The sequence below is a fragment of the Lontra canadensis genome, unplaced genomic scaffold, assembly GCF_010015895.1.
Source record: "Lontra canadensis isolate GAN:19392208 unplaced genomic scaffold, GSC_riverotter_1.0 scaffold20, whole genome shotgun sequence".
Classification (NCBI taxonomy): domain Eukaryota; kingdom Metazoa; phylum Chordata; class Mammalia; order Carnivora; family Mustelidae; genus Lontra; species Lontra canadensis.
In genome coordinates this window covers 18,650,516-18,678,084 of record NW_022631014.1, presented here as the reverse complement: position 1 = coordinate 18,678,084, position 27,569 = coordinate 18,650,516, and the positions used below count along the sequence as shown (strand labels likewise).

Genomic DNA, 27,569 nt, shown 5'->3' with positions numbered 1-27,569 from the left:
TCTGATCTGTTTCCACCTCTGTTCTCAGGGCAGCTGAGCTCCTCTGACTCTCCTCCCCATCCCCCACCCCAGGTATGGGGAGCAGGATGGGCAAGTTGTGTCTGGAAGAGTGGGAGAGTTTCCCTCAGTGGGGTTTATGGGGACAGCAGGTACTCCAGGTGCCAGAACTGTCTGCCCTCACGTGGAGGCTTTCCCTTGCCCTCTTCTGTTTCTAGAGTCTGTGGCTAGAGTAGAAGGGTGTAGAATGCCAGAGTAGAAAGCTGCTTCTCACTGTCCCTTCCACCCCAAGGACCTCCCTGCCCCATTGTGACGCTACTCCCTGGCCACCAATGGAACCCAAGAGTTCTGCTTCCAAGGGTCTGTCTAGGCCTGGACTGTGGTCAGATGGGCCCTGGCTTTGGCTTGTGGTCCTGTCTCCGGGGAGGAGGGACTGGGAGGGTGTGGAAGGTGGCAATTATGATGACACCTGGCAATTGTGGGGCTGAGTTCTCAGCACAGATGTGGACAGGAGCCTGCTGGGGCCTGTTCAGCTATGAGAAGTCTGTGGAAGGAGCAGGCTGCCCTCACAGGAAATGAGTTCTCAGGTATGGTAGTTGGCCATTTCCTGCCGTCAGATAAAGTGCTGCTCCCGGCTTTACCTCCCTTCCCTGGTCCTCTTTTGTACACAGAACCAACTGCCTGCGGCCTGGCGACCAACAGGGGACCGTTGGGGTCAGCAGAGGAAGCAAGTGCTCCAGAGCCTTGCAGACTGTCAGGATCCTGTGAGGGGCACACTGAAGGGGACCCTGCAGGAGGAGGCTAGTGCAGCTGGCTCCAGGCCTGAAAGTCAAATCTCTGAGTAGAGCCAAGTTCCCTAGCTGGGAGGTGGGGGATGGGGGGGGGAGGGTGTCCTCTGTCCCCACCCCCACCCCTCCAACCTTACACACATACACACTGTATGGGTTTCTGAGCCCTGCTGTAACAAGTTACTACAAATGTAGTGGCTTACCACAAATCTGCTACCTTCTAGTTCAGGAGGGCAGAAGTCCAAAATGGGTCTTACTAGGCTAAAATCAAGTGTCAGTAGGGCTGCATTCCTTTCTGGAGGCTCTAGAGGAGAATTTATTTTCTTTTCCAGCTTCTACAAACTGCCCACATTGCTGGGCTTCTGATCCCTTCCATCTTTAAAGCCCATGGTGGTCAAGTCCTAATGGATGTAGTTAAAGTATATTCATTTTCATTGCTGTACTGTATTCCATTATATAACTATACTACACTTTATCCATTATTCTGTTGATGGGCATTTATGCTCTTTTTTTTTCATATTTGATGTGTGTCATCATGAACATTTTGGTGTCCGTTCCTGGATTGTATGTAAAAGTGTTTCGCCAGAGTTTATACCTAGAAGTAGAATTGCTGGGTCATGAGGTATGCAAATATTTGACTGTATAAGGCAATGCCAGATTGGTTTTCAAAGTGGAACTGTGAACAATCCTGCCAGAAATGATGCCTTGTCAAGACTTTCTAAGTCTTGTCAAGCAAAGGAGTGTAAATTTCTCATTATGGCTCTGATTTGCATTTCCCTCATTATTAAAGAGACCGAACATTTGTGTGCCACAAGAATTTTCTGTTCTTGAAATGCCCACTCATGTCTTTTACCCAGTTTTTGATTGTCTTTTTATTATTGATTTGTAAGTTTCTTTACTTACTCTTGATTCTCATTTTCCCCCCCAATAACGTGTTTGCAAACATATTCTCCCAGTTGTGGTTTGTTTGTTTGTTTGTTTTTTAAATTTTCATATTCCAGTAGTCAGATTTATCATTTAACAACTTTATGGTTGGCATAAAATAGCACAGCTTTTGCGTCTTGGTTAAGAAATCCTCACCCAAGGGACACCTGGGTGGCTCAGTGGGTTAAGCATCTGCCTTTGGCTCAGGTCATGATCCCAGGGTCCTGGGATTAAGTCCTGTGTTGGGCTCCTTGCTCAATGGGGAGTCTGCTTCTCCCTCTGCCCCTCCACCTGCTTGTGCTCTCTGACAAGTAACTAAATAAAATCTTTTTATAAGGTATTCTTTTTTTAATTTTTTTTAAGATTTTATTTATTTATTTGACAGACAGAGATCACAAGTAGGCAGAGAGGCAGGCAGAGAGAGAGGAGGAAGCAGGCTCCCCGCTGAGCAGAGAGCCCGATGCGGGGCTCGATCCCAGGACCCTGGGATCACGACCCGAGCCGAAGGCAGAGGCTTTAACCCACCAAGCCACCCAGGCGCCCCAATAAAATCTTTTTAAAAATCCTCACGCAAAAGTAAAACATATATTCCTTATATTTTCTACTAAGAGTTTTGTTCTTGAGATTTAAGTCCTTAAGAGGGCTGGAATTTTTGTTTATGATGTGAGGCATATTTCTTCCATTTTTGTTCAGTCATGCTGCTCTCTCTTCCCTTCCAAACTTTTGTTTGCATAGATCTATTTGTGGGCTTTCCATTTAGCTATTCCTGAACTGTTACCACTGTGCCTTTAATTAATGTTAACTTTATAATAAATTCAATATCTGGCAGGACAAGTCATTCCTCCCTATTATTCTTCAGAATGTCTTAGGTATTCATGCCCTTTATTCTTCCACATTTTGCAATCATCTTGAGAAATTTCACAAAACATATCTTTTGGATTTTGACTGGAATTTTACTGAATCTAGAGATCAGTATGGGAGTTGACAACTTTTATTCACGACCATTAGATATCTCTCCACGTATTTTGCTTTCTCAACATGTTTTCATAAGCTTTTTTTGGGGGGGGAGTGAGAGAGAGAAAGAGAATCTTTTTTTTTAAGATTTTATTTATTTATTTGATAGACCGAGATTACAAGTAGGCAGAGAGGCAGAGAGGGAGGGGGAAGGAGGCTCCCTGCTGAGCAGAGAGCCCAACATGGAGATCACAGGACCCTGAGATCATGACCTGAGCCCAAGGCAGAGGCTTAACCCACTGAGCCACCCAGGCACCCCAAGAAAGAGAATCGTAAGCAGGCTCTACACCCAGCTCGGAGCTCAGTCTTACAACCCTGAGATCATGATATGAGCCGAAATCAAGGGTCAGACACTTAACAGACTGAGACACCCCGCTGCCCCCATGCATTCAGGCTTCCTGAGCCAGTTTTTAAAATTTGTGTAACAAATGAGTTGGAGATGCAATTTTATTCATTTTTATTATTGTTTTTTTAAAGTAAGCTCTACATCCAGCATGGGGGCTTGAGCTCACGATCCCAAGATCGAGAGCTGCATGCTCTACCAACTGAACCAGCCAGGTTCCTGACATGCAATTTTAAAAAGCAAAACAAAACACACACATACACAATTGGGGAAATGTCACAAATAAATGATTCTTTTTTTTTTTTTAACAAATAAATGAATCTATGGAGACAGAGGTTTTTTTAGAAATGTTATTCATGGTTTAATAGAATTAGGAGTTTGCTACCATGCTGTTTAACAACAATTACTTATATTGCTCATTTTCTGAGATTTCATTCCAACAAGAGCTGCATATTGTTAGCTTGGTTTAATAGCTGCTGATAGATTTCCCGGAAATGGAATACATTTCCAGTTGTTATCTTAAATGAATTTTGCTTATTGCATCATAAAAGTTGGGCTCTGATGAAGTTTCTGCTGTAGGTGGCACACTGAATACTTGCATAATTTCCCCCCCCAACCCCCCACCCTCACATCTTGCACTTTTCCTGGTCCAGCCCTGAGACCAACCACGTCTCCAAAGAACCCTCATTCTTTCACTTAGAAACCAAGATCTGAGTACTGGGTGTGATCATTGCTATGAGGTGTCACTGCTTGTGGGCCTCTCAGGGAGCAGGACTAGAAAACACAGATCCAGCATCTCTCTAGCTCTCCGTCTGTGTCTGAAGTCATGAGTTCATGCTGGTACCTTTGATTCCAATCCAACGCCATGGTCTTCATTCTAGTCTTCATCTGTCCTCGGTTGTAACTCTTCTCTAACAGAAACCTAGCTCTTATTACCCACACCATAGCTATTTGCTTAACCCCAGCAAATACGCAGGTATGTAGAGTAGCTTCAGCATTGCAAATTCATACCCCGGTGACAAACAGATGCATTGACCAGAATACAGTTTTATGCAATTCTTATCTTCAGCTTTATATCCTCAACATACTGTTTTACAAAGTTACTTAAGTTAGTTCTTTTCTTCTCTGTCTCCTTCAATGTGGTTATGATGTTTATTTATAATACACTTAGTTTGCCATTTGGATTTTTGCCTCGTCCTGTTAATTTCAATTATTTATTTGAGGAAGGAGGTGTATGTGAAACATGCTAGGGTTCTAAAGGTCAGAATACAAAAAAGCTGTACTTAGGGAAGCATCACTCCCCCTCCTCCTTTTACCCTCATTACGTATTTGCACCTGCTCTCTCTCATAGATAGCCAATCTCTTTAGCCTGTGACTTACCTTTGCTGTATTTTTTTCCCCACAAATGAGCATATACCTTATCTCTTCCTTTATTATATGAAAGGTAGCATATTATACATGTTCTTGAACATAGTACTTTTCTTACTAACCACTGTGGCCTGGAAGTCATTCCATATCAGTTCATAGACATTTTCCTCCTCCTTTTTTTTTTGAAAGCTGCATAATATTCCATTGGGCAGTTGTACCATCTTTTATTCAACCACTCTCCTCTGTATGGACATTTAGATTGTTCCTAATGTATTTTCTTATTGATGAAAGTGTATCTTCAGGGTAAATTTCTAGAAGCGGGATTGCTGAGTCAAAAAGTTAGTGCGTATATAATTCTGTCAAATATGTCAGTGGTCTCCAAGACCACGCCCAGTTCTGGGATTCACTAGACCCACTCACAGGCTTCAGAAATTGCTATACTGGCAGCTAAAATGTATTACAGTGGAAGGATACAAAGCAAGGTCAATAAAGAGGAAAGATGCATGGCGTGGAGTCTCGGGCAACCAGGCACTAGCTTCCAATAATACTCTTTCAGCAGAATTACACAGCACACTCTTACTCCCCCAGTGATGGACAGCAGCAACATAGGTCAAGGCTTTCCTGCCAGGGAACCAACCCTGAGCCTGGGCTGAGGGTTTTTACGGGGTGGGGGGCTGGCGTAGGGAGGGGCTAGTCAGATAAGCACAAAGTACCTTCATGATTAACTGCAGTTACTGAAACTTCGTGACTCATTTTCAGACCTTAGGAAGGAAGGAGATGTTCCCCATAAGGCACAAACCACATAGACAGGTCAGTACAATGTGGTTCAAAGTTCCAAGCAAGGAAAATATTCTTATCAGTCTGTAGCACATGGCTTGATTCCCAGAAACCAGCTGAGGACCAGTCCCACACGGAGGTCCTATGAGAACGTGCAAGAATGAAGAAATTCAGGGCAGCCAGGTTAACTCTCCTGCATATTAGGCGTTGCCAGGTTGTCCAGAAGGTTTGCACAGGTTGCATTCCCATCAACAATGGGAATTTGTTTCTTCACGGTCTCACCAACAAAATGTGTTGTCATAGTTTTTAATTTTTGCCAATCTGATAGGTAAAAAAAATGCTCTTAGCATTCTTGTAATTTGCATTTCTCTAATTTCAAGTGAACTTGAACATTTTCCCATTAAAATGATTTATTTTTACAAATTGAATGGCTTTAGGTTTATAGGCATGTAATTGACTTACATATATTCACATTATACTCAGCTAGTTTGCTAATTTCTCCTTTTGTTTCTAATTATTTGTAGATTCTTTGGGGTTTTATTTTCTTCTTTCCGATCTTTATGCTTTTAATTTCTCTTTATCTCATTGTACTGACTAGGGCTACCAGTACAATGTTAAATAGGCGATTGTGGACACTTTTGTCTTCTCTCTCATTTTTGTCTTTTCTCACTTTTGTCTTCTCTCTCATTTTTAAAGGGAATCATTCTTTTTTTTTTTTTTTTTTTTTAAAGATTTTATTTATTTATTTGACAGACACAGATCACAAGTAGACGGAGAGGCAGATAGAGAGAGAGAGGAGGAAGCAGGCTCCCTGCTGAGCAGAGAGCCCGATAAAGGGAATCATTCTAATGTTTCCCCATTTTAGGATATTAGGAGGGGGAGTAGATTCCCTTTGTTGAATTTTCAAAGAAATTGTAATTTTTTCTAGGATTTACAAAAAATCATGAATCAGTGTTGAATTTATCAAATGCATTTTCTGCATCTCTAAACATTATCGCATGGCTTTTCTCTACTTTTATAAGTGTTTATGTATTTTCTAACAGTAAAACCATCTTTGCATTCCTAGTTTAAAACTGACAACTGTAGTATATCTTTCCTCTTTACACACTATCAAATTTGATTCACTAACATGGTACTTAGAGCTTTTACATCTATTTTTATGAATGAAAAGGATCTACAATTTCCATTGTTATACTATAGTATAACTATAATATAGTTATATAATATATATATACATATATATTAATATATATGTATATATATATTATATATATATACACACAAAACTCTAGTTTTGTTATTGAAATTAGAATGATTGGGAAGTTTCTTTCTCTTCTTATTCCCTGAAAAACAATTGTATACACTGGAATAAATTGTTAAATAAAAGTTTGGTAGACCTTCCGTAGAACTTTTGGGGTCTGGTGTTTTCTTTAGGAAAAGGTTCTTAATTTCTGCTTTCATGTCTTTTAAAAAAATTATTCTATTTTATGTTATTATTATTATTATTTAGAAAGAGAGAAGAGAAAGAGAGAGATGGGGGTGCTGCACAGAGGGAGAGGGAGAGAGAGAATCTCAACCAGCTCCCCATTGAGCACAGAGCCAGATGTGGGGCTCCATCCCAAGACCCTGAGATCATGACCTGAACTGAAATCAAGAGTCAGACACTTAACTGACTGAGCTACCCAGGCAGCCTGCTTTCATCTCTTTCATCACTAGAACTTGTAAGGCTTTCTATTTATTCTTGAGTCTATTGAATTCATTTTGTCTTGGGAACTTAATTCATCGTTTCAAATTCATTGACATAAAGTTGATGTTAGCATTTAGTTAATATTTTTAATCTTCCTGAGTCTTTATATTCCTTTTTGCATAGATAAAAAACTTTATTGTATTTTGTTTTTAAATTTTTTATTTAATTTCACCAGGGGTGTGTCTAATTTACTCATCTGCTTAAAGAACCAATTTTGGACTTTGTTGATTCTTTTATTATATTTTTGATTTCTATTTATTTCTGTCTTAACTTTACTATCTCCTTCCTTTACTTATACTACTTTTATTTATTTATTTTTTAAGATTTTATTTATTTATTTGACAGACAGAGATTACAAGTAGGCAGAGAGGCAGGCAGAGAGAGAGGAAGGGAAGCAGGCTTCCTGCTGAGCAGAGAGCCAGACGTGGGGCTTGATCCCATGACCCTGGGATCATGACCTGAGCTGAAGGCAGGGGCTTTAATCCACTTAGCCACCCAGGCGCCCCTACTTATACTACTTTAAGTATAAAAGTAGCTTATACTACTGTTTTTTCCCCACTTTTTATCATAGGCATCTTACTTATTTTCAGTTTTTCTGATTTTCTATTATAAATAGTTAAAGCTATAAATTTCCTACAGAGTACCACCTTTTATACCACATACAGGTTTTAATATGTTATCACTCATTATGACTCATTTATAAATATATTAAAATTTCCATCATGATCTCCTTTTTGACTTATGGCTATTCATAAATTTTTAAAAACTTATATGTATATATTTATAAGACTTATGAATATATATATATATATATATATATATTCCATGTCCATGGATCGGAAGACCCAATATTATTATTAAGATGTCAATTCTTTCCAACCCAACCTATAGGTTCAATACAAGTCTCAATAAAAAATACAGTAAGCTTCAGTCGCTTGAGTGGCTCAGTGGGTTAAGCCTCTGCCTTTGGCTCAGGTCATGATCTCAAGGTCCTGGGATCAAGCTTCGCATTGGCCTCTCTGCTCAGCAGGGAACCTGCTTCCCCCTCTCTCTCTGCCTGCCTCTTTGCCGACTTGTGATCTCTCTCTCAAATAAATCAATAAACTCCTTTAAAAAAAAATACAGCAAGTTGGAAGGGTGCCTGAGTGGCTCAGCTGAGTGTCCAACTTTTGATTTAAGCTCAGATCATGATCTTAGGGTCCTGGGATAGAGGCCCGCGTCATCCCACATCATTAGGCTCCCTACTGAGCAGAGAGCCTAATTCTCCCTCTGGCTCTACCTACTTCTGCTCACTCTCTCTCTGTCAAATAAATAATTAAAATCCTTAAAAATAAATAAAATAAAATAACTAAAATCCATTAAACTGACACCACCAATTGCTGATAAGGATGCAGAGAAACAAGCATTTTCACTCATTAGTGGTGAGAGTGGAAAATGGTACAGCCACTTTGGAAGACAGTGTGGCAGTTTCTTACAAAGCTAAACATAGTTTTACCATATAATCCAGCACACGTGTTCCTAGGTATTTACCCAACTGATTTGAAAACTATGTCCACACAAAAACCAGCATGCAAATGTTGAGCAGCTTTAGTCACAATTGCCAAACACTAGAAAGAACCAAGATGTTCTTCAGTAGGTGAATGAATAAACTGTGGTAAGTGAATACAGTAGAATATTATTCAGTGATTTAAAAAAGAGCTATCAGGGTGCCTGGGTGGCTCAGTGGGTTAAGCCTCTGCCTTCAGCTCATGTCATGATCTCAGGGTCCTGGGATCGAGCCCCACATCGGGCTCTCTGCTCGGCAGGGAGCCTGCTTCCCCCCTTCTCTCTCTGCCTGCCTCTCTGCCTACTTGTGATCTCTGTCTGTCAAATAAATAAATAAATAAATAAATAAATAAATAAATCTTTTAAAAAATAATAAAAAAAAAGAGCTATCAAACCATGAAAAATTATGGAAGATCCGTAAAGTGCATATTGCTAAGTGAAAGAAGCCAGTCTGAAAAGCTATATACTGTATGATTCCAACTATACAATGTTCTGGAAAAGGTAAGATATGCAATAAAAAGGCCAGTGGTTGCCCAGGGTGGTAGAGGAGGAAAAAGAGTTTAATAGGTGGAACACAAATTTTTTTTTTAGGGCAGTGAAATTCCTGTATGATAGTCTATGGTGTCCTAGGGGACATGACCCTATACATTTGTCAAAACCCGTAGGATTTTGGAGAGCAAAGAGTGAAACTTTACATATACAAATTTTTTTTTAGATTTATTTATTTATTTGACAGACAAAAATCACAAGGAGGCAGAGAGGCAGGCAGAGAGAGAGGGAGAAGCAGGCTCCCCGCTCAGCAGAGAGCCCAATGTGGGGCTCGATCCCAGGACCCTGGGATCATGACCTGAGCCGAAGGCAGAGGGTTTAACCCACTGAGCCATCCAGGCGCCCCTACATTTACAAATTTTTTAAAAATCATTTAGGAGACCAAGGAATCCCGGGATGGAAGGCAGACTGACAAATGCCTACAGCTGTATTACAAATGTATGTGACATACACAAGAATTCTAAATTAAGCTATTAAGCTCTTTGTTAGTGACTTCTAATGCAATTGCATGCAGTCAAAAGACAATTTCTGACTATTCTTTGAAATTTGTGGAGGCTTGTTTCCTTGCCTGGTATATGATAAAGTTTTGTAAATGTCCTAAGTAGGTACGAGAAAAATGTGTATTCTCTAGCGATTAGATGCAGAAGTTTACAAATGGCCACTAGAAAAAGCTCATTAATTGTGTTATGCAAAATATCTTTGCTACGTTTTTGTATACCTGACCCCGTGGAAAAGATGCACTGAAATTTCTTATTATAATATCAGAGCTGTCAATTTCTCTTATTAGTTATATTTATTATTGTTTTATATATTTGAAGACATTTATCAGGTTCATACTTATTTATTTATTTAAAAGATTTTATTTATTTGTTTGACAGAGAGAGACAGTGAGAGAGGGAACACAAGCAGGGGGAGTGGAAGAGGGAGCAGACCCCCGAGGAGCAGGGAGCCTGATGCGGGTCTCGATCCCAGAACGCTGGGATCATGACCTGAGCTGAAGGCAGACACTTAACAACTAAACCACCCAGGTGCCCAGGTTCATATATATTTAAAATTAACATTTAGATAATTAATCTCTCTATTCCAAATGATACTTTATCTTTTTATCTGGTAGTAATATGGCTAAATCAGCTTTCTTTTGATGACCGTTTGCCTAACAGAACTTTTTTTTTTAAAAGATTTTACTTATTTGAGAGAGAGACAGAGAGAGCACAAGCAGGGGGAGAAGCAGTCTCCCTGCTGAGTGGGGAATCCGATGCGGGGTTTGATCCAAGGACCCCGAGATCATGACCTGAGCCAAAGGCAGTCACTTAACCGACTCAGCCATCCAGGCACCTCACCTAATGGAACTTTTTCCATCCTCTTACCATCATCCTTTCATGCTTCTTTAAATGTGCCTTCTTACAGCGTGACCAAATTTTCATGAAAATCAAAACTCTTATGAGAAATGAAGGGGACACTATGAGTCATTATGACAGCACAAGGGATGGGAACTGGGTGTGTTCAGGGAGAAGTGGAAAATACTGGCCATCCTCTGTAAAAACAGCATATGAATTTAACTTTTAAAAGGCTTAATCAGATGCCTGGGTGGCTCAGTCATTAAGTGTCTGCCTCCGGCTCAGGTCATGATCCCAGGGTCCTGGGATCAAGTCCTGCATCAGACTCCTTGCTTGGCATGGAGCCTACTTCTCTCTCCGCCTCTACCTGCCACTCTGACTGTCTGTCTCTCTCTCTCTCTGACAAATAAATAAATAAAATCTTTAAAAGGCTTAATCCATGGGGGCATCTGGGTGGCTCAGTGGGTTAAGTGTCCAGCTTGTGATTTCAGCTCAGGTCATGATCTCAGGGTCATGAGCTCCCACTCCACACTCAGCAGGGAGTCTGCTTGAGATTCTCCCTCCCCCTCTGCCCTTGCTGCGGGCTCTCTAAATAAATAAATAAATCATTAAAAGGCTCAATCCATGATAATCAGTGTACCATGTCTCATTTCTCCATACCTTTTCCCACTACTGTTCTCTAGGTATATCCTGGAATGGTTGTCCTTGAAATTTTATCATGCAAATATGCCTTCGAATGCTGGTTTCTCTGTCCTACACCCCAAACAATAGAAAGGTTGTAGGTTACTTTGGCTCAGATTGTCCCCCTCTTGACATATATTATTGTTGCCCATCATTCAATCTTTTTTTTTCCTGCCACAAATGGACAGGATTTTTATGATTTAATACTATCAATAGTTGGATTTGCTTACATGTTTTCCATGTTCGATTGCTCATTATTGGCATCTGAGGCTGTCCTCCGGAGATAGTTTTCCTCCTCCTTATTCTTTAGGACCTCAGTTAAACCAGGTCTCTTACATGAATGCTCCCTCAATGTCTGAGTAGTTACAACTGTCTTTATTTTGCCCTAGTTCTTGATGGATAATTTTATTCTCGTTCTTGATAGATAATTTTGCTGATCAGCAATTTTAGATTGTCTATTTTCTTTTTTTCTCAAGACTTTCTCTATCTTTCGGTTTCCTTGTTGCTTATCTTGTTTCTTAACAGAAGACTGTGAACACCACACTGCTCCTTTGTCAGTGACCTGTCTTCTCTCTAGATGTTTCTGAAGACCTTTGTCATGGCCATTCTGCAGATTTATTACAATGTGCGTGGCTATGGGTTTCTTTTTTATGGATCCCACCTGGGATATGCTGCTTCCTGAGTCTATGGATTGATGTTTTCCAAGTTTTTAGAAAATGCGTTGCTTTTATCTCTTTAACTCTTACTTCTCCATTGCTCCTACTGGGCCTCCAACTGGATGCATGGTAAACCTTGTATCTCCTGAGTCTCTTTGCCTCTCTTTCACATTTCATCTGTGTGTTCCAGTGTGCCAATCCTCTGTGTCAAATCTGACTCAGCTTTTTTCCTTTGAGTGTTTCCATTTTAGAAGTTCAGTGTCTTCCCTCCAAAAACGTCTTTTTGCTGATTCTTGTCATGAGTTCATCTTGTAATTAGGACTTTCGTGTCTTTAAAAAGCTTGTACAATAGTAGTTCTATAAACTTGGCATCTGACAGTTCCAACACCTGCAGTCAGGGGCTGCTGGTTCTTTTTTCTATTGACTCAGAATGGATTGCCTTCTCAAGACTTTTAGAACGCTTCCTTTTGAACTCTTTGCTTGATCTGCTTATATTCTTACAGTCAATATTGCTCTCTCTCCCTCCTCCCCCTTACCTGCCTTTCCAGTTAGGCTCTATGCTGCTCTATGTCTCTCCACCATTTTGATGCCCCAGGTGTCCCAACTTCTGTGGTCATCTGGCTACTCCTGATCCAGATATCTTGGGGGGTTTTGCTTGGTTTTTTTGGAAGATTTTTCCCTGGAGATCTCTCCTACCTTTTATAAGACTGGTAGTGTCTGTTTGTCCATCTAACCAAAATTTCAGTTGTGGGGAAGCCGTGGGAGAGAAAGCTCCTCGGAACTTATTAATGACAACGGAAGCATAGCATTTTCTAAAACATTTACAAAATGCTAAGTGCACTGAAAATCAGGGATGGGTAGGGCCCCTAGGGAGCAAATTATGTTAGCGAAGAAACTTCCTACTCGAAGGAAGGAACTAGAGAGAACGTCGAGGCTGGAATCCAAACTTCCGGTTAGTGGCTCCCCAGCCAGTCTCTGATGTCTGGGAACTGGGGTCAGCAGAGAGTGAGCTGTATCCTTTCTTTGAACAGATGGCAATGGAAAATGGCTGCAAGGTAAAGCACAGATCCCACCATTCTTCCATGAACTCGAACCAGCTTGAGGTACCAGTGCACACCCAGTCCCCGTCTCTGGAGATGCTGTTACGCAGACTGAGGGCCTCGGAAGCCCAGCAGGATGACAATTTTGCCAACATCCTGGATGTGGTGGGGGAGTTTGGCACATTCCAGCGGAGGCTGGTGGCCCTCACCTTCATTCCCAACATCCTGTTGGCCTTCTTCATGTTTGCTGACATCTTCATGTTCGAAGCCCAGAAGCCCTATTGCAATACCAGCTGGATACTGGCAGTGGAACCCAATCTGTCAGAGGCTCAGCAGTTGAATCTGACCCTGCCCCGAGAACCCAATGGCAGTTTCCAGACATGTCTCATGTACTTGCCTGTGACCTGGGATCTGGATTCTATTATCCATTTTGGCCTCAACTACACACAGTCATGCCAAGACGGGTGGATCTATCCTGAGGCCAAGAAGCGATCGCTGGTCAATGAGGTGTGCCTTCTCCTGAGTTGTCTATCGCTACCCCACAGGCCCAGAGATGTGCCCTCACCCTCCTTGAACAGATGGGGATATTGAGGCTCAGGGAGGGGAAGCAACTGGTCCATGGTGACCTTGCAGAGACAGGGCCAGAGCAGCAATGCAGGATCCCTGTTGTCTAGGCCTAGCCTCACCTGTCTTTGCCAGGAAGCTAGAGTTGACGTGGGGGTCGAGGCAAATGTCAGCTGGCAGGCTTTGCCATCTGTCCAGGGAATTGCTCCGTAGCTGTGGCTCTGCCCTCTGTCTGAACTCACACACGACAGAGAACTGGGGAAAGAAGCAGCTTGGATCAGGTACCTCTTGCAGGGTTTCTCCACCACAGCTGTAAACTTCCCTGCACAGACCTGCCCAGTTTGAATCTGTGGGCTGGGGCCGTGACATCTGCATTTGGGAAAGGGTCTTCAGTGATTCCAGCCTTTGCTCAGTTACATTTCCACCCATTCCCCATCTTGGCCTGGGCCTCCGGTCCCCTCTCTCCAGGCCTCAATCCCAGGGTCTGCCAGATGCAGCTGCCTGTCCCTGTCCCAGGCTCCTTCTGCCTAAAGGCCCGCCCTGAGTGGGGATGATGAGGGTGTGGTGGTGGTGGTGGTGGAGGGCTGTTGGCTCAGTCCCTGGATCCTGGGTAAAGGCCTGTATCCAATCTTGTGTAAAACCCCCAGTTTGACTTGGTGTGTGGCAAGGACCGGAACACGGAAGGCGTGCAGACCATGTTAACGGCCGGCCTCCTAATAGGGTCCCTCATCTTTGGGTTCGTAAGTGACAAGTGAGTGTCCTGGAGTTCCCTCTGGTCCCTGGAAGCCCCTGCCTCCTCCTCGTGGGCATTCAGAGCTAGAGTCTCAAGCTGGGGGCGGCGAGGGCAGGGACACTCCGGAGGCCTACAGGCTGCTCCGGAACCTCCCCGGGTGTCCTGCTGGGCCAGCCCACGGAGGTCCAAGCCCTTGGCACAGCCTCCGTTGGACGCCCGCAGGCTGGGCCGCTACCCCACCATCCTGATGTCGCTGCTGGGGCTGACCGTCTTTGGCTTCGGGACAGCCTTCGTCAATACCTTTCACCAGTACCTGTTCTTCCGCTTCGGCGTGTCCCAGGCCTTGGTGTGCTACGCCATCAGCAGTGTGTGTTTAGGTGAGGCCCGGCTGCCTGGTGGGGGGATGGGGAGAGGGTCCCCCTTGGGGGCGCACAGGGGGCGGTGCTTGGGGGGGGCGGCGCGCACCGCGGGGGCGGGGCCAGGGTGGGGCGTGGCTGGCGCGTAAGGAAGGGGAGCCGGCAGGATTAATGGAGTTGCGCGGGTGGAGGCTGGCAGTGGAGGGAGGAGCTTCCACCCGCAACGTCCTGGAGATGCTGGAGAATCTGTGCTCAGCCTGCCCGTCCACCCCCATCCTCCATCCTGGCCCCTCATACCTCACACATACCCGGTCATACCTCTGGTGTTCCCCTGTGCCCCCCATGGCTTATATGTATTGACGGTCCGGGCCAGCTGCTAAACCCTCTCTATGTACTGTCTCCTGTCACCGTGACAGCACTCTCTTCAGGAAGTACTCCTCTCTTATCCCTTTAGCAGAGAAGACTCAGGAAGTTAGCCAACTTGCTCAGGGACACACAGCAGTTACATGGAGGAGTGGCATTTCATCCCAGGCCTCTGGGGTGCCAAAGCCCCAAGTTCCCATACACTCATTCAGCTTCCAGCTTCCGTGGCCTAGTGAGCTCAGGGTGCCCAGGCAGGAGACCTTTTCTCCTTGGAGCTTATCCAAGGGAACTCGCTTCTTCACAGAGGCCTGAGGGACTAAGAACAAAGATAAGGGCACACACTCCTTGCCTCACCACATGTCAGGCCACATGTGAGGAGTTGTGCCCAGCAATGGGCCATCTCTGCGAGAGAGACACGTGGTCAGGCAGGAGGTGTTGAGAGGGAGCCGTGAGGTTAGGAAGGGACTGGAGGCTATATGTGTGATTGGGAGGTCAGACAAGGGGCCTAGGACGTGTCCTGGGAACACAGAGGCACTCTGCTTGGCTTTGAAGTCCTGTTGACCTCGGGCAGAAAAACCTTCACCCAGATTGAACTGTCCCAAGCAGGGCTGGGGCATCTCAGAAGTCTGGGTGCCGGGGTAACCCCAGGGACTCTGAGCTGACCGTGATTTTGTCCTCTTGGCCTACATACAGCTACTGAGTGGCTAATAGGCCAACACCGAGCCCATGCCATCATCCTGGAACACTGCTTTTTCTCTGTGGGATTCATGTTCCTGAATGGGCTTGCCTACAGCCTCTCCCACTGGCGGTTGCTGTTTCTGTTGGGTGGGGCACCAGTGTTCCCCCTCATCTCCTATATCTGGTGAGCAAACACGGCGTGCGCAGGGATGGGTCTGATGGGCTAGAAGTTGAGGGGTCTGGAGGGTCCTTGAAGGGGGGTGGAGTGAGTAGAATTTTCCCTTGGAGAAAATACATGCGGATGAAATGAGAAAGAGCCCAGGGCAGAACCTCTGGAACCCTAACATTAATCCCCATCAGAGATGCTCACATAGATGTCAAAGAAATGGTCAGAAAAATCAGAAGCCAGAGTGTTGAAGGCAAGAAAGTTGATGCTGGGGAAGAAGGCCTTTGTGACCCTGAGGTGGCTTCCGTGCAATGGCAGGGGGTTGAGGAAAGAGGAGGGACTGAAGGATGGAGCCTTCCAGGAGATGACTCTTTCCACAGTGCTGGGCTGAGGTGGGCAAGGGGATAGTGATGACGTGGTTGGGCAGCAAAGACAGTCAGGGTAGAGTATGTGGTGTTCTGAATTGCGGGGAGTCACAGACAGAAACCTGTTCTGAATTATGGGGAGTCACAGACAGAAACCTGAGACTCCCAAGCTAGGAAGGGACACATGATGGCAGAGGGAGAAAAGAGAAAGTGGATGGAGAGTGAGAGGAAGAGACAGAAGTCACCTGGGTAAGGACAGCAGTTCTGTGTGGAGAAAGGATCAGGATTCACCTTGACATCATCTTGGTTAATCTTTTCAACTTTGCAAAAGGACGTGTCTCCTGTCCTGGGGGCAGAAGGGGTGGGGGGTGGTGAGAGGAGAACTGAAGCTTCAGAGGATCAAAATAACTTGCCCAAGGCCACACAGCTGCAAAGCGGCAGACCTGGGATTTGATTCAACTTGTGTGGCTCTGAATTTTACCCGCTATGCCATGCACAACATGGATTATAAGAGGTGGTGTTACCTGTTAAGAGCAAGAGCATGTATGTGGCTTGGAGATCTTCCAAATACCAAAGCTGGCTGCTATCTTTGGCAGTCACTGACCTTCCCAAGTGTGTACTGGGGCCCCGCTGATGCCAGGGGGCATGACTCTGTCATGGGAGCTAGGAAATAGTGTTTGATGGCTTGACCTTAAAACATTTTTTTTAAAAAGCAATAAATGCATGCTGTTAAAGTCTTAATACCAAAAGGTTGTGGTGAAACATAAGTCAAAAATTACAGCTCCTCTCAGCTCCCCCAGTTCCTTCCCCAGAAGCCATCACACTATGGACTCTTAGCCCTTTCTTCTGATAGGTGCCTACAGAGTTCTACATTCTGTGAGCAGAGAGCTCATTGGATGGGGCACGTTTTTCTTTAGACATGTCCTGTCAGCTGTTCCTTCCCTGACACTTGACAATATCTTGGGCAGTTTCCCTCTCTTTACAATTTTTTTTCTTTTTTTTGGTCAAAGATTTTATTTATTTGGGATGCTTGGGTGGCTCAGTCAGTTAAGCCTCTGCCTTCGGCTCAGGTCATGATCCCAAGGTTCTGGGATCAAGTCTGACATGGGGAAAAATCCTTGCTCAGCCGGGAGCCTGCTTCTCCCTCTGCCGGGCCCTTCCCCTGCTTGTGCTTGTACGCTCTCTCTCCGACAAACAAATAAATAAAATCTTAAAAAAAAAAAAAAAGTTTTAAAAAACAGATTTTATTTATTTATTTTAGAAAGAGAGAGCAAGTGAGTAGGGAGAGGGGCAGAGGCAGAATCTGTGCTGAGCCCAATGCAGGGCTTGATCTCAGGACCCCAGGATCATGACCTGAGCTGAAATCAAAAGTCGGACGCTTAACCAACTGAGCCACTCAGGCACCCCCTCTTTACAATCATTCTTAATTGTAAGAAAAAGTCTCATTTTGGTCATTCAGACTCACTTTGAAGCTTTAAAAAATCCAGTCTCGTCCAGCTAGTTCACAGCTTCTCCCTGATGGCTAACCAGCTCAGGCGAAGGTTCTGACCTTTGCCCTTCCTCCTTTGTCTCCCTGCTCTGACCTTCCAGGTCCTAGGCAGGGGCTAGGGCATCAGAGAAAAGAAAGAAGTGTGGGACAGGGGCTGTAACTGGTGGTCAGTGTGCTCTGTAGGGCAGATGTTCCGAGGCTGATGCCTTTCATGGCCCATATGTAGGTCTTCAGGGGTCCACCTGGTGTTTCCCAATGCTCCAGACACCGTCCTATGACCTCTCTGCACCCTGTCGCTGACAGTTTACCCATAGCTTCTCTCTGCAGAGGTCTCCTCGCCCTAGCATGCAAGGTGACTTCAAGATAGCAGGGTCCACTTGGCCAAAAAGGCTCTCACCACTCCATCCCCCAGCCTGCCATTGCAGGTGACTCCCACCAACTTCCTGCCTGACCATATTCAGGCTGACCTTTGGGTTTGCATAGGCACTCCAACTTGAGGGCTTGTGAATGACTGCCTGGAGTACAGGGCAGTACCCTCATTTCTGAATCAGTAAGTTCCAGGCAAAGAGTGGGAGGGTAGACTCCCTTTCTCGAAGGTGGTCCCCTTCACCAGATTTGAATAGATGAAAGCGACCTGGGGAGGGCAAGAGAGTCTCACTACCACCAACTGGAAATTTCCAACCTCTCTTGGTGGCTGAGGGAGGTGGCTGCCAGGCTGTTCTGTATTTTTATTAGTTTTTATTTTTAGTGAATCCTGTCCCAAATGTGGTAACACCTTTCTTTAGAATGGGAGATTATCAGTCATTGTTAATAGCTTTGGGACATCAGCAGAAATTCCAAGACGAAATTTCCATGTAATGTTCAGTTACACAGCTCTTCCTCATTCTCTGATTTTATTATTTTCTCAATAGCATTGGAAACTTGTACTATGAAGATAAAATTGCAAAACCTTCTCAGATGTTTTGGGGCATACAAGTTAGAGTTTTCTTTTTCTTTCCTCTCCTGCTCCCTACATTACCTGTGTCTTCTGGGGTAATTTTTGTTTTCTTGCTTGATTTTTTTTTGGCCCAGTTTACATTGAGAGGTCTTTTCTTTCTTTTTCCCCAACATTTGGTGATTTTTGATCATCCCTTCATCTTTAAGAGCAAGTTACTAAGATGCTAATGGGAAGCTATGAACAGAAGCTGATTGCCTGGTAATCCTGTAGGGCAATGCATCTCAAATTTCCAATAGCAGCAGAATCAATCACATGGGGGCTGGTTAAAACATCAGTGACTGGGCTCTGCCCCCAGAGCGTCTCAATCAGCAGGACTGGGGCAGGGCCTGGGAATCTGAATTCCTAACAAGCTCCCTGGTGATGCTAATGCTGCTGGTCCACTGACCACACTCTAAGAATGATTACCACTGGGTGACCAAATGGCAGGCGCCTTCTCTTTGAGGGATCCCAAAACCAGGGCGTTACCTGGCTCAGGTGGTTTTGCTCTCCAGTGGGGCTGGGAATGGGGACTTTTGTCATCGTCACTAATAGGGTCCGTGATCAAAGGAGTGAGACTGATACAAAGCGAAGGTCAAGCAAAGCTTTATTTCGCGCCAAGAATAAAGAATCAAACTGACCAGTCGGGGCCGCCTCTTACAGAGAGAGCGACCCCTCCCAGCCTTACAGACTAACTTTTATAGAGCAAAGGCCATGTGGTTGAGCCTGGCCACACACAGGTGGCCGATGAGATTGCAATACACAGAGAAAGCTACACAGTCATGCTAGGTCACACACCGGTGGCCAATTGAATTACAATTCACCCCATAGCAGCCATTTGAACTAGCCTATCACCTTGGTCAGAATTGGCACCCAAAAGGTGGGGCCCACATTCTTTAGGGAGATAGTGATCGGATGTCTCCACCTAGCCTGACTCATCCTTGCATTCGGGCTCTGTTATCTCCACCTGACCTGACCCGCCCTTGTATTTGGGCTCTGTTATCAGGGACTGGTCAATCATATTTTACTGCATAAACAACAAAATGGCTGTTTAATCCGAGATGGAATCGCTCTGGCTAAGTAGGCCCTTATAGTCACGGGGCCTCCCCTCCTCCCCTGTGTTTGTCCTCAGCCTGGCTTAGCCTCTGGGTGCAAACCACAGAGGGAACTAGAGTCCCATTTGGGAGGACTGGGTCTTCCAGGTCCCCTTGCTGCGTGCAGTGCCTTGCCTCCTGGTCACCGACCTGCCTCCACCCACTTCAGGGCTGTGTGTGTGTTTGTGAAATCTTTCTTCTACCCGCCCTCTCTTCCACTCTCTTTATTGGTATCCACTTTCTTTCCTCTGGTTTAGGGTGGGCACATGCTCAATCTCCCATCTTTTTGAAGCAGTCCCATTGGGTGACTTTCTTTGGGAGTGTTCCTAGACTTACCATGGAGAAGGATGGCAGGGGGACTTCCTGCTGGCCCCTAGCTGAGGGCAGGAGCAGGGGCAGGCAGAGAGAATGAAGTTGCCCCTAGTGTCAAGGGCACTGCCCAGCTGGCCATGGAAGTTCAGGCTGGGGCCTGGATTGGGGGTGAGGGGGGTGGTGTGCAAGAAATCAGCTTGCTGATGGCATAGTTTGTAAAGAGTGCCTCATCAGGGCACTGAATTCCATGCCAGCTCTGCCTCTAAGACCTCGGGCAAGCCCTTACCCCCTGAGACTGGGAATAAAATGGAGATAATCATACTAGGTCCAGGGTTGGGCAGGAATGAAACTGACTGATTTATATGTAAGGGCACCAAGCACATTCCCAGACACATCATAAAAGCCTTAAATGCTTACCTGTGTGGATTCTGACAGCCTGGGAGGATCGGGACGAATCAGGAGACCAGAGTTATTCCAAGGTCAAGGGCAGTGGGCACTGTGGGAGGGGAGGAGATGGGACAGAGGAGACCTCTATTCACGCAAGCACAGGCTGGGCCCTGGGGTCCTCTGTATCCTCCAGGCTGTTAGGACACAAGAGAGGGACAGGAGAAATGCCGACCATGAGAATGGGGCCCTAACAGAGGGTTGTGAGCATGAGCGCTTGTGGAGGTAGCAGAGGGGGAAGAAGCTATAGGACAGAGGCAGCCAGGCTCTGGGGTGACCCTGAGGGGCACTGGGGGCTGTGTGTGGCCTGGGGAAGGGCTGACTGCCAGCAAGGGGCAGAGGCACCTTGAGGTGGAGGGTCACTTTCAAGGCCTCCAACATCCATGTCACATTACGTTGGAGGTCTCTGAGGCAGCTTAGAAGGATGGCTAAGCACAGGTGGGCCACACAGGATCGTGCCGGAGTCCCCTCGGTGGCTGCTGATGAAGGGGAGGGTGGAGGAGGCCAAGCAGATGCTGTGCTACGCGGCCGGTGTGAACAAGAAGATCATTCCCTTAAGTCTGCTGGACAAGGTAAGAGGCCTTGGGCCTGGAGCGGGGCCAGGGTTAGGGCTGTGGAGGAGCCTCTTCCTCCTGGGACCTCTGCCCAGAGGCTGTCCCCAGTCCACCACTCGAGGAGAATGGTGACAGCAAAATTGAAGCCTGCCAGCGGAAGGCCAGAGACCAAGCTGGCTTTGGGGGAGGTGGGGGAGTGGTTGAGGTCCTGTGGGGATGGGGAGCAAGCTGGGGTCTCAGTCTGGCCTCTGGTTGGTCCTGCTTGTCTTGTAGCTGCAGCCGCCTGGAAAGATGATGACTAAGGCCTCTGTCCTGGACTTCTATAACAATAAGAACCTCCTCAAGGTGACCTTGGTGATGGGTTGTGTGTGGTGAGTACCTGGGACTGGCCAGCAAGGAGTGCAAGCAGAACCTGCCAGAAGCTCTGGTGAGGGGATGGGCAGCTGCAGGGGGGCAAGGCCCGAGGACACCAGCTTGGCTACAGATCCAGAGCTCCGAGCTTCTTTCTGTCCCCCATTCCCACCCTGCTCCACTTGTCTCTGCCCCGTCTTTATTCCTGCCCTGTGTGCTGCATCTCCCTCTCTCTCTCTATCTCTCTCTGTGTCTCTCTCCTGGCTTCATTTCAGGTTTACTGTGGGTTACAGTTATTTTATGCTGATCCTCAAGTTGAAGGATTTGGGCATGAACATCCACTTCACACAAGTGATTCCTGGAATCGTGGAGGTGCCCGCCCGGCTGTGTTGCATCTTTCTCCTTGAGCAGATCGGGAGGAAGTGGAGCTTGATTGTGACTATCTTCCAAGGCTCCCTTATGTGCTTGCTTGTTCTTATCCTCCCCTCAGGTATGGCTCACCCTCCCCTGGGTAATCCCCCCACCCAAACCCTCCTGCTTCCTGAGACCCCTTCTTCCTGCCCTGTTTGGCCAACAAGACACCCTGGGAGTCAGCTGCTGCACCCACGGCCCTGTTGCCCTCCTGAGCTGGTGCAGGTCATTGGCGCACTGCCCTCCTCAAGGGAGAGTCCCAAACTGGGCGCTGGAAGCTCTCTCAAAAATGGGGAAGAGGAAGGGGTGCTGTCCCCGAGAGAGAGAGTGGGCAGCCTTCTTCTGGCCTGCGACCGATCTGATGGTTGAGTGTGAACAGATGCCCACAGATAGTCCTTCATCTGGTACACCCAGGGCCTGCCTCTTGTCTATAGCCTCTGATTGGGAAATGTCTGTTATCTGGAACTTCACCAAGAAAAAACAACCTGCCCACTGAAAATTGATTGTGACAGGGGCTAAGCCCTCAGGAACATTCTTACAGGGAGGCCTCTCCTTCCCAGGATGGCACAGTACCCTTCAGCTCAGAACCAGACAAGGAAACTGGAGGGCGGGGGGCGGGGGGGTGAAGGCACAGCAATATTTTCAAAATTTCAAAGAGTCCTGGGCCGATGAATATGACCCAAGTCATAGGGCTAGAGAGTGGGGATGTCAGTGCTCACCCAGTCAGAACTGCTAACCATGAGAGCCCCCTCAGCTGCTAGGGCCAGAGCAGGGAAGCTGTGTCCAGGGGCTGCCTCAGAGTCTGCCTCCTGCTCTCTCAGGGCTAGAATTCCATGTCTTGCCTGGGACTGGTCCTCTCCCAGATGTTGGCGGTGTTAAGCAGCTAAAACAAAATGGGGTCACACATGCATTCTTAAATTGCTGTGGCTTGGTAGTTTTTGTAAAAAGTGGGCCTATATAGAGCCAAACGGAAATGTTTAAAACTCTCAAATGTGTGAGAGAAACTAGGAGTAGAATGCCCAGTAGGTAAAACTAGATTTCTGGTTTCATCCCAGAGCCAAGAAAAGCTGGGGCCAGAGCAGGGAGTGGGGTGGTGGCAGGGGCCTGCAGAAGCTCCCAGAACTGCAAGGGGTCCCCTCCCAGTCAGTGAGCAGGGGCAACAACCCCCGCCCCCAGGCTTCCCCAAGCCTGAAGAATGGGCTTTCCCGGATCTTTTCTTTCTCCTCTTCCTCCCTCAATGCATACCTCTGGCTGCCCAGGGTTGGGAATCCCGCTCTAGGGACCTAACACTTCTGCGCACCCCTCCACCCTCCACCCTGAGCACAGGTCCCTGCTTCCTCCACCTTGCAGAGGATAATAGGGAAGGTGGGAGGGCCCTGAGCAGGCCATGGGGTAGGGGAAGCTGCCTCAGGTGAGGATATGGAAGACAAGGATGAACCTGGAGGTGGAGGTGCTGGGGCTGAGAGGTCATGGAGTGAGCAACTCTCCCCCTGCAGATGTACTAACTTCTGGCCTGGCTGGGCCTGTGTGTGCTGATCAGCTGCCAGGGTTGGGGAAATGGGTGGGTGGTGGGGGGGGGGGGGGGAGGGGTGGGGGGCGGGGGGGGATGGGGACACGGTTTAGATGCCTTCAGGGAGGCCCAGGCTCAGGTGGCCACGTTGTCTGGCCACAGACCTGAAATCCATGATAATCATCACGGTCGTGCTTGGAGAGTTCAGCCTGGCGGCCTCAGTCTCGCTGTTCTTCATCTACACCGCGGAGCTCCTGCCCACAGTCCTCAGGTAGGCGGCCTGGCGGGCGGGGCCATGGGATGTGGCGAGGGCGGGTCCCAGAAGCCGCAGTCCGTGTGACAGGCGCGGGCGCTGAGTGGTTTCCCTGGATCTCCCCATTAGGCCTTACAAATACCCGCGCAAACTTCGTCGTTAGCCCTGTCTCAGCCAACAGGGTCAGGTCGAGGCCAGCCCGCAGATAGCAGAGACAGGCAGCCTGAGGGCAGACTCGGCCTTGCCCTGGGTCTGAATGTGTGTGCTGCTCTGAGAGTCTGGCTGGGCTGTACCCCGTGGCCGTGGGTGGGGGTGGGTGAGGGTGAGGGTGGGATGCGGGGGGGGGGGGGGGGGGGGGGGTGGGGAGGGAAGCCCATGGTCCCGTGGTTAGGGTGGGGTCTCCTCCTCCCCACCCAGCTCCACCGCCGTGCCTTCTCCCGCACACCTGCCTGCGCCCTGGCTCTCACGTCCCCTGCTCCTATCCTGAAGCAGGCCCCAAAGCCAAATGCTCCACAGACCCTCCGTGAGTAGGCTGGAGACTGGAGCATGTGAAGTCTGGGGAGCCGGGGCTTCCACCCCACCTCCACCCAGTGTCTGGGCCCAGGAGGCCTCCTAGATGAGCTCTCACTTTCCCTTCCAGGGCAACAGGTCTGGGGCTGGTGTCTCTGGCCTGGGCAAGTGGAGCCATCTCATCCCAGGCAGTCAGCTACCAGAAATTCATCATCCTACCCATCTTTCTCTGCTGCATCTCAGCCACCCTGTCCATGTCCCTCTGCTCTGTGCTGCCAGAAACGCAAGATCAGGCTCTCCCTGATAACCTGGAGCACTTCTTCCTGCAGACAAGGTAGGTGTGCAAGGCCCCTAGCCCTGGCCCCTGAGACTATGTCAGGCACTGTCCACCCCTGCCTGTTGGCCAGAGGGGCCTGTGACCCCAGGGCCACTCTGTCTACAGAAGCCTCCCCACCTCTCTTGGATGTCGCCACCTGCCACCTCTCTGCAGACTGGCCTCTGCCAGCTTCTGTCCTTTTGGCTCTCCTGACCAGCCTGGGCCGGGCCTTCTCCTTTCCTCCCCCTCTGGCTCCCTGTCTGGCCTGGGTGCTGCTTCTGGAGATAACCTGGGCTCTCTCCCTCCCAGGGCACAGGGCCTGGGGTGGGGACCAGCTCTCTGAGTAGCTCTCCTTTCCTATCTGCACTCTCAGCTTCTCGAAGATGACCCAGTCTTTTTAAAATTATTATTAACATATAATGTATTATTTATTTCAGGGGTATAGGTCTGTGAATCATCAGTCTTACACAATTCACAGCACTCACTGTAGCACATACCCTCCCCAATGTCCATCACCCAGCCACCCCATCCCATCCCCTCCACCTCCCCAGCAGCCCTCAGTTTGTTTCCTGAGATTAAGAGTCTCTTATGGTTTATCTCCCTCCCTGGTGCCATCTTGTTTCATTTTTTTCCATCTTTACCCCCCATGACCTCCCACCCTGCCTCTCAAATTCCTCATATCAGAGAGAGCATATGATAGTTGTCTTTCTCTGATTGACTTATTTTGCTCAGCATAATACCCTCTAGCTCCTTCCATGTCGTTGCAAATAGCAACATTTCATTTCTTTTGATGGCTGCATAGTATTCCATTGTGTATATATACCACATCTTCATTATCCATTCATCTGTTGAACTTTCCATAGTTTGGCTATTGTGGATATTGCTGCTATAAGCATTCAGGTGCACGTGCCCCTTCGGATCGCTACGTTTGTGAAACTTTAGGGTGAATACCCAATAGTGCAATCGCTGGGTCATAGGGTAGGTCTATTTTCAACTTTTTGAGGAACCTCCATACTGTTTCCCAGAGTGGCTGCACCAGCTTGCATTCCTACCAACAGTGTAGGAGGGTTCCCTTTTCTCCGGATCCTCACCAGCATCTGTCGTTTCCTGACTTGTTAATTTTAGCCATTCTGACTGGTGTGAGGTGGTATTTCATTGTGGTTTTGATTTGTATTTCCCTGATGCCGAGTGATGTGGAGCACTTTGTCATGTGTCTATTGACCATTCGGCTGTCTTTTTGCAGAAATGTCTGTTCATGTCTTCTGCCCATTTCTTGATTGGATTATTTGTTCTTCAGGGTGTTGAGTTCGATAAGTTCTTTATAGATTTTGGGTACTAGCCCTTTATCTGATATGGAGGACTCAGTCTTGATTCATGACTCTACCTCAAGGTTCCAGTGGCCCAGAGCCCTATTTGGGAACTGGGCTCTGCCCCCACTGCTATAGAGGCACTTCTGGCCTCTGGTCTCCTGGTCTCATGACTGGAAGAACCATGCCTTCTGAGGTTTGGGTCAACATGACCCATCACTCTCTCCCTGGACCTGAGGGGACCTGAATACCAGTGAGGGGCAGAAGCTACCTGATGTTCTCCAGGGCCCTGGGCTCATTCCACAGGGTAGCTGCCTCTGGTCATCTTCTGCCCTCCTCCCCACCATCCTTCTCCTCTTTCCCTCCCTCCTCAAACTCTCACTGACACCATCTGTGCTGGGCATTGTACTGGGGCTGGACTGGCGGTCTCCAGCCTTAAGTGATAGTTTATGGGGAGAAAGACATGCCAACAGTCTTCCCTTAATGGGCTCTGAGGGAGGGATGCACAGGACCTAGGGAGGAACTTTAGTTTGGGGAGTTGGGGCAGGCTTCATAGAGGAAGTGGCAATGGAGGAGGGCTTTGAAGAATGAAGAGGGGTTTGCCCCATCGTAGAGAGGAGGAGGGATGTGATGCTGCAGAATGGCTAAGAGCACAGACTCTGGAGCCAGAGGGCCTGCATTTCTGTCTCTGCTGCCACTTCCTCACATGTGCCCAGAGGAGTTATCTAATGCCTCAGAGACTCACCTGCTTCATTTGCAAAATGGAATGATAACAGTCATAAAAATCCCTAGTGCTTCCTGAACCTTGACCATGTGTCAAATCCTGCTCCATAGAGGCCTTTTCATACGTTGTCCTAACGACCACATGCAAGGTAGGTTCTGACCCTGTTCCCCATTTTACAGATGAAGAAACTAAGGCACAGAGAAACAAAGACATGTGGCCTAGGCTTTCTCGGTCATGGGGCTTTGGGCAGGATTAAGCCCATATAACGTACTTGGCGCAAAGTCTGGCATGTGCCCAGTGCTCCATAAATGCTAGAGATGAACCCCCAAAGATGCAGCAGTGTGAAGGGCCTGCGTATGGTCGGGAGATTGCACAGCCCGGTTCTGGTGGTGAGGGTCCCTCACGGGCGCGTGACAGAGCTTGGCTAGGGACACGCAGGCGTGGGAAAGCCAAACGTCTCAGGCATGCAGAGCCCAGCATGGCTTTCCTTAGCTCCTAAAGATGCAGGTCCTGACTTGCTCTCCAATGGCTTCTTTAGGAACATGGCGGAGGACATGTTCACCGAGGAAGTAGTAGGCAGTGAGGGGACTGCGGAAGTGATGAAGAACACCGTTCTCAGTTCCACGAAGTTGAAATCAGATTCGGACAGTCTCTTCAGCGTGTCCTGGCAGGATGTGTCTTGGCCTGGCAGAGGAAAGGAAACAGACCCACGAATGACTGATGGTCTGGCCCCCAGATGATCTTGGTGGGAGCTGAGGGGCTGGGTGTGGGGCTATGGACTTGAGGCCACGAATTGCAGGCCCAATCCAACTGGGGGACAGGTCCGTCCTGCTCCAAGGCCAGCCCTCAAGATCAAAGAATGGCCCCTCCTGGGTGAGCTAGGGTATGATTTATTCCAATAAAGGTGCCATGTTGGACCTGAGATGGCTCAAAATTGGCCAAAATTGGCTGTGTGTGGAGAGCCCAGAGACCTAGGGCTGGAGAAGGATGGGTCAATCAGGCTCCCTAGAGTCCTTCCTGTCCTTAGCTAACCTTGGGGACTGCGAGGTGCAGGGGCGCTCTGGATGGGTCTGTCTGTGAGGGCTGGGAGTGAGCAAGGGCAAGACTGTGCCCAAACCACCTGCATCCTCCAGCCCAGGCGTCTGCTAGTGTGGGCGGGTTTCCAGCTCATGTGCAAGCTGACATAGACTTCAGCCCCGCCATATGCACCTGTCAGGGGTGGAATGTAGAGGAGTAATCATGACCTTTCTCACTTGTACGATTGCACAGACCTTTCTCACTCTCACTTTCCCTTTTGGCACTCACAAATAAGCATGGCCTTATTTGTGAT

At 47.6% G+C, this 27,569-nt stretch overlaps 1 protein-coding gene across 1 annotated transcript; it reads left to right on the top strand.

The window, feature by feature from the left end:
* The first annotated feature begins 485 nt into the window (after nt 1-485).
* On the top strand, nt 486-27,155 carry SLC22A14 (solute carrier family 22 member 14). The gene is made up of 11 exons (XM_032861410.1): nt 486-584; nt 12,758-13,273; nt 13,978-14,081; nt 14,286-14,440; nt 15,476-15,644; nt 20,755-20,875; nt 21,131-21,228; nt 21,484-21,698; nt 23,292-23,400; nt 24,023-24,226; nt 26,778-27,155. Exons 1-11 carry the CDS (start codon nt 573-575, stop codon nt 26,977-26,979), a joined length of 1,905 nt encoding a protein of 634 aa, XP_032717301.1. The 5' UTR covers nt 486-572; the 3' UTR covers nt 26,980-27,155.
* Nucleotides 27,156-27,569: the final 414 nt, after the last annotated feature.